Source organism: Chelonoidis abingdonii, chromosome 25, assembly GCF_003597395.2.
Source record: "Chelonoidis abingdonii isolate Lonesome George chromosome 25, CheloAbing_2.0, whole genome shotgun sequence".
In the NCBI taxonomy this organism is placed as follows: domain Eukaryota; kingdom Metazoa; phylum Chordata; order Testudines; family Testudinidae; genus Chelonoidis; species Chelonoidis abingdonii.
In genome coordinates this window covers 18,278,848-18,285,553 of record NC_133793.1, presented here as the reverse complement: position 1 = coordinate 18,285,553, position 6,706 = coordinate 18,278,848, and the positions used below count along the sequence as shown (strand labels likewise).

General features: G+C 47.6%; 1 protein-coding gene across 1 annotated transcript; it reads right to left on the bottom strand.

The window, feature by feature from the left end:
• Positions 1–540: 540 nt before the first annotated feature.
• Positions 541–1,575, bottom strand: LOC116836605 (olfactory receptor 6M1-like). The gene has a single exon (XM_032800293.2). It carries the CDS (start codon positions 1,502–1,504, stop codon positions 596–598), a length of 909 nt encoding a protein of 302 aa, XP_032656184.2. The 5' UTR covers positions 1,505–1,575; the 3' UTR covers positions 541–595.
• Positions 1,576–6,706: the final 5,131 nt, after the last annotated feature.

Here is a 6,706-nt window from a genome sequence, read left to right as displayed (position 1 = left end):
GTGGGATTTTGAAAAGTGCTTAGTTGCCTAACTTCCATTGAAATCATTGAGAGTTAGGCACCAAGAGCCATGTTTTCAAAGGTATTTAGGCACTGGGATTTTCAAAAGCATCTAAATTCCTGGCACCCATTGAAATCAATGGCCCCTCACCATCAAATCTCATTGCAATTTAACAGAAGGTGGGTGTCTAACTACCTTAGACTCTTTTGAATTCCCAGGAACTCTTTTTATTTATGCTACATGAGTGCCTGTAAACAGAGATTAGGACCCCATTGTGCTAGGCACTGTATGAACAGATGGTGACAGGAGACAATTCTTGCCCTGGGGAGCTTATAATCTACAAGTGGGGATGTCAAAAGCAGTGGATTGATTGAGGAGTTGGGACTTGAGCTTTTAAAATTACTTAGATGTTTGAAAAATCCTAATCTAAATGAAAAAGGGGGGGAGGGGAAACAGACTCTGCTAAGGTCACACAGCAGGTCCAGGAATAGAACCCAGGAATCTTGAGCCTAATCAATCTTCTACTCCATTAAATAACAATGACACTCAATGGATAAAAGCAGCAATTCATTATTGAGATGAAGATGTATGTGTATCAAGGCTCTGGTTGCAGAACAGAACTCTTTCTAGACAAGTATTCCTTGAGGGCCTCTTTGACCTTCTCGTTCCTTAAAGTGTAAATGAAAGGATTCAATAAAGGGCTCACTATGATGTTGCACACAGCCACCACCTTCTGGAGGTCCAGGGAATGGCCCTGGATGGGCCTAGCATACATGAAGATGACACTGCCGTAGTAGATAGAGGCTACCGTGATGTGGGAGGTGCAGGTGGAAAAGGTTTTTTGCCTGCCTGTGACTGAGGGGATGTGCAAGACTGTGGCGATGATGTAGAGGTAGGACACTGCAGTAAAAGACAAAGATGTGAGCAGAACCACCAAGGAAAGGACATACTCGATCATGAAGAGGAAGTGTGTGTCGAGGCAGGATAGCATCACTAGTGGGGCATAGTCACAGAAGAAATGGTTTATCACATTGGAGCCACAGAAAGGAAGCTGGCACAGCAAAGTAAGTGGGCAAAGGGTGGAGAGAAATCCAACCAACCAACAACCCATGACAAGGAAGACACAAACATGCCCACTCATGATGACAGGGTAGTGGAGCAGGTGGCAGATGGGCACGTAGCAGTCGAAGGACATGACGGCAGTGCCCAGGAAGAAGTAGAAGTAACACTGAGTGATGCAGCCCCAAAAGGAGATGACTTTGGCCTGGGAGAGCAGGTTCTCCAGCATCTTTGGAGTGACGGAGAGGACAAAGAGTATCTCCAAGAGGGAGAGGTTGCAGATGAAGAAGTACATGGGAATGTGATGGCGGAGATCCACATGCACAACGGTGATGATGGCCATGTTCCCCATTAGAGTCAAGGCAAAGATGGCCAGTAGCAGCATGAAAACCAGGAGCTCCATGGGCTGTGACAGCGAGAAGCCCAGAAGCACAAACTCCATCATCACATTACTCTGATTGTTCGTTCTTTTTTCAGCTTTCGCCTGCAGAATAGAGGAATTTGAAAAAGCCCGAATGTCAAGTTTTTGACAAATTGATTTCAATAATATAAAATAATAATGAGAATACAAACAAACTAAATAACTGTTTCTAGGATTTTTCTGACCAGTTATAGAGCTCATAAAAATTTATGACACTTTAAAAAGTTGATAAAATCTTGACATTTTCAAAAATATAGATTTTCTGGGGGGAAAAATCTATTTTTAAATTCCCATTGAAGTTTTTCCATTCTATTAACCACAACTGCAGAAAAAATTATTAGTATTTAGAAGGTTCAACTGAACAGAAACCTTCAATCTGAAACTTTTTGCTAGGCTCTCTCCGGGTGGGATCGGAAAACCAGCAATGCAATCAACCTCTCAAGGGGTCCTTTGGTGGCCACATAAATGCTTCCCAGTTTAGCACAATGAAAGAAAGATCTGAAAGCCAAGATACGTTTCTATTAGTGTCAGACATGTTTTATGCAGTTTCAGTTTTGTCTGATACATTGGTACATAGATATCCAAAAGTATCTATACACACATGAATAATCAGACAGAAACACACATACATAGATGGGTCTGCATGGGGATAGATAAATAGAGGGACTGAGGGAGGGAAGTAGAGACAGATAGAATTATGTATTTCAATCCCTTTCACGCTACAATTCTCTTCAAAAAATCATGCATAGAAACAAATTTTGGAATGTTTTACCTTACACCATAAGTGTAATGTGGTTGAGGCCTTGGCTTCTGACTTCCATGGAAATCTGTCTCTGTGTCTGTGCATCTTTCTATCTCCCAAGATTCTGTGTACATACACGGGGGGAAAAGTGCCCTTTGTTATTTATATTTTCCTCTTGATTCCTAGTGCCTTACCTTTCTTACAGCCAAAGTGTTCATCTCCATTCGCAGAATATCACAAACAGGCAGTGAAGGTGGTTATTTAAATTCAAACTGCCGAGTACCTAGGGAACCATATACCCACACCATCTAAACTCAATTCAGATAGGCTAATGTCTTTGGGACAACAACATTCTGTGAACACAGCCCTTCCTTGAATTGTACTCAGCACTGGCTTTGGTGGTGAGAGCATCCCATTCTGCTCCCTGGAGCACAATTCCCTCTAGCACCACCCTGGGGCATTGGGGTCAGCACTGACTGTAAGGGGAGAGCATCATCTATGGAACCCTACACCATTCCTTGCAATAACGCATCCCTAGCACCATGCTGGGGTACTGGGGTCAGCATGATTCTGAGGGGAAAGCACGTACTGAATCATGCACACTGCTCCGGACACACAAACCCCCCTAGTGCTGCACCAGGGCATTTGGGTAAACTATGTCCATCTCTAATTCATCTTGCGGTGCCTCAAAGGGCCATGTGCGCAGGGCTGGCTTCACCCACCCGCCAAAATTCAGCTGCCTCTGGATGGAAAACAGCAGCTGTTCTGGGACTGGAGAGGAAGGAGAATCCTCTGGCTCACTTAATCATTGCCCTGCCATTGTGGGGGCCTCAGGTGTTGGTGCACCTCGATCCCTCCTGTCCCCTGTCTGTGGCATATCATAGTCTAGTCTCCTGTGGGCTGTGATACTTTGGTCTCATTTTGGTTGTTGGGATTAGTATGAGGGTGCTGGGTGGTGCTGGTGGCCTGTGCTACATGGGAGGTCAGACTAGATATTCTCGTGGTCCCTGGTGGCTTTAAATACTGTGGCTCTATGACTGAATCTAAATGAAAAGACGGAGAGACAGGGAAAGGAGGAAGAAGTTGACAGACCTGGGATTTGGCCAGCCTTGAAACCTTGAGTACAGGAGACATTGACGGTGTTATTTTCAAGAGACCCTGAGGGCTCTAGGAGTCCAACAACCATCCCATTTCAGAGGGATTTAGGTGTCCAACTCACTTAGGCTCCTTTCAAAATCCAAGCCATAGAAATTATAAGCATAGTACATTGGTGGTGATAATTTTCAGCCAAAAGATGGTGCATCCTGCAGTTCATCATCCACATGCCAAATCCTAGGACATTGGTATCAACATTAGTACAGAGAGGAGAGCGTCCCGCATGGAGCCACCACCCCGGTCCCTGCAGCACAGCACGCCCTAGCACTATACTGGGGCACTGGGCTTAGCACTGACTGTCAGGGGGGCGAGCCCCCTATGGAGCCCACACCCTAGTCCTTGCAGCATGGCTGGATATCGTGGTCAGCATCTAATGGAAAAGCAGCACCCACTGGGAGAGCAGCACACCACCTGTTTTGTCACCCACATCACCTTCTATGGCACAGTGCCCTCTTAGGTCACACTGGGATCAGCAGCAGGGTAGTACTCTCTCTACTGAGCTTCTCACTCTGTTCCTTCCCATTGCACAGCTCAGTTATGATTCATCTTTTCTTCGTCTCTCTAACCCTCTTTGGTCAGCTAAGCTTCAAGGCTGGTGGGCTCTAGCCTCTGTCTCCCCCAGAGGGAAAGTCTGTGGGATGATGTCAGTGAGGATTTCATCCCGCCCCCACCCTTCTCCCATGAGGAATTCTTTGCTGATGAATGTTCTTCTGTAAGTTTAAGCTTAGTTTTTACATAACCCTCTGTTTTGGAAGTAGTGGTTAAGTTTACTTTCATGTTTATAAATTGACACCATTAGCTGAACTGTTGTGATGCCACCTATTGACTAGTCACAGTAATTGTGGTGAGCACTTCTATTCTATTGCATTGTCATTGTATCTTGCTATATTACTTGTAACTAAAGCTGTTCCTCATGCCACCTTGGGTGTTTAATGCTTTCTGTAGAGCACTAAGTATCATTTGCCCTTTTCTGCTAGGCCTGTTGATGGTTTAGGCTGGAGTTGTACCTGGAAGCTGCCAAGGTACCGTAACAGGTATACAATGCAAATCCAGGAGGAGACGTCACCAACAGTCGTTCTTCCTATGAGTAGAGACATGCTGCAGATGGGTGGATAGAAACGTCCTACTTATTCAATACCACCTTTGGGACCACCCCAGGATCTCCTTTATCCGCAGGAACATCAGGTGCCCAGGGAGAGAGGGTTACATGAACAGATGACAAATATTTTTATTTAGGGCAATCAAAAGTTTTCGCAAAAAAATAAACAAAAAATCCATTTTCTGCTGATGTATTGTCTGTTTCTGACAAACAATTGAAATTTTGGGAGGAAAGCAAATGAAACACAATCTCTGTCAGAAAAAAAAAGTAGAATATTTTTGACCTGCCCTAAGTGTGAGTTTAATGTCCCAGGCTCTGCTTCCAAGGCCAATGGAAGGGAGAGGAGCTAATGGGATTTCTGAGTCTTTGAACACAGCAGCTCTGCACCATGTGTGTAAACAATGAGACTAAGTCAGTAGAACCTGTAAAGAAACAGAGGCAAGCAGACGGACTCTTTTTAGGACAGTGCTAAGGTTCCTGTTTTGAATTTAAGCCAATAGGAGCTGCCCTCATGCAGTTTTTTCCGGGGATAAAAGAAAGGGGCTTTGCCCAGGAAATCTGCAGGGAAGTGCACAATGCTTCTGGGAGAGGGGTGGCATGAAGTAAGCATCCCTGGCTCAAGGCTGAAGGATTCCCACCATCATACCTCTGTACTCAGTGGCCTTAGGGGCTGGATTGCATATTCAGTTTATCAGTCTGTGTAGTAATTTACAGCTATGGTGTCGAGGGTAATTGCATCATCATTTCTGGCACCCCTGGCAGTGCAATCCTCCATGTTACCAAAATGTGCCCGTGTTCCAGACAACCACAAAGGGACAGAGCCAGAAGAACTGAGTGCTTGGATTGCCTTCACTGTGTGCCTTCATGCCCGTGGTACACCCAGCACTCGGAGACTCTAGGGAATGCTGTAGCATCCACAGCCAAACCCTGCCATTGGGTGAGTTATAATGCTTTCACACAGGGCTAGTGCAAGGATATTTTGCGCCCTAGGTGAAACTTCCATCTTGCACTCCCCCCCCCAAAAAATAATCACATACATTATACACAATACACGGTCACATGTTATAATTTAGAATTTATGTTTCCGCGCTTTAAGTTTAGCAAATTTAGAAACAAGTTCCTCCAAGTCAATGCTGTGAGCAATGTCATGTTCTAGTGACAAGACAGATAGCCCAACAAGTCTTTGTTGCAACATTGATGTTCGCATGTATGTTTTTATCAACTTGAGCTTCGAGAAGCTTCGCTCACCACTGGCCACAGAAACTGGGAGAGTCAAGAGGATGCGAAGAGCAATAACTGTGTTAGGGACACTATCTGTCAGCTGGGGGTCAGGGCTGTGGGGAGGATGGGGTGAGGGGGTTTCCAGCTCAGAGGGACTGGGCTCGGAGCTGGGGGTCAGGGCTGTGGGGGGGATGGGGTCAGGGGGGTGCCTGGGGGCACTGGGGCAGCTCAGCTCTGCAGGCTGCTGTTCTCTCCAGCCATCCAGGCACAAGGGGAGCAGGAGCAGGGACCAGCCAAGGACCAAGGGGGCAGGAGCACAGGCACCTGAGGCCAAGCTGTGGGGAAGCACTTGCTTACCTTGCCCAATGCTTGAGTACCGGGGTCCTCTTTCTTCCTCTGCTCCACCAGACCACCTCTGAGGCTCTTCTCCATGCCCCTCGCTGGGGCTGACGTGGAGGCTGAGCCAGGGGGCAGCCCCTGCTTTCCTCCAGAAGCCCTGGTGTCACGCTGCCCTCGCAGGGCTCCTGCCACATGCCCTAAGCAGAGCTGCGCAGCTCTGCCCAGCTGCTGGCGCCCCCGCCGGCAACGAGAAAAATGGCATAGGCTGGAGCCCCTGCTCTGGGAGGGAGAGAGATTCTGAGCCTCTGCCTGCAGCCCAGGGATTCTCCTGGGTCAGCGCGCTGCGGGCAGCCCGAACCTCTGGGCTGCCGCGGTGGCGACCTGACCCAGGGAAGGCCCTGGGTTGCCGGCTGCTGCGGCGCCGCACTGACCCAGGGGGTGCCCTGGGCTGCCGCTGCTGCCGGCAGCTCAGACTCCCTCTCTGTCCCAGCAGCAGCAGCTGCTCAACCATTTAAAAAAAATTGGGGGGCACCACTTTTGGTGCCCCCAAATCTTGGCGCCCTAGGCAACCGCCTAGTCCGCCTGAATGGTTGCACCGGCCCTGCTTTAACATTAACAGATGCATTCACAGAGAGCACAACTGGATACAAAGCAATTGCTGCCCCAAAAT

Bases quoted from the DNA above. Each gene is read 5' to 3' on its own strand.
- LOC116836605 (XM_032800293.2), bottom strand. From the start codon at position 1,504: ATGATGGAGTTTGTGCTTCTGGGCTTCTCGCTGTCACAGCCCATGGAG.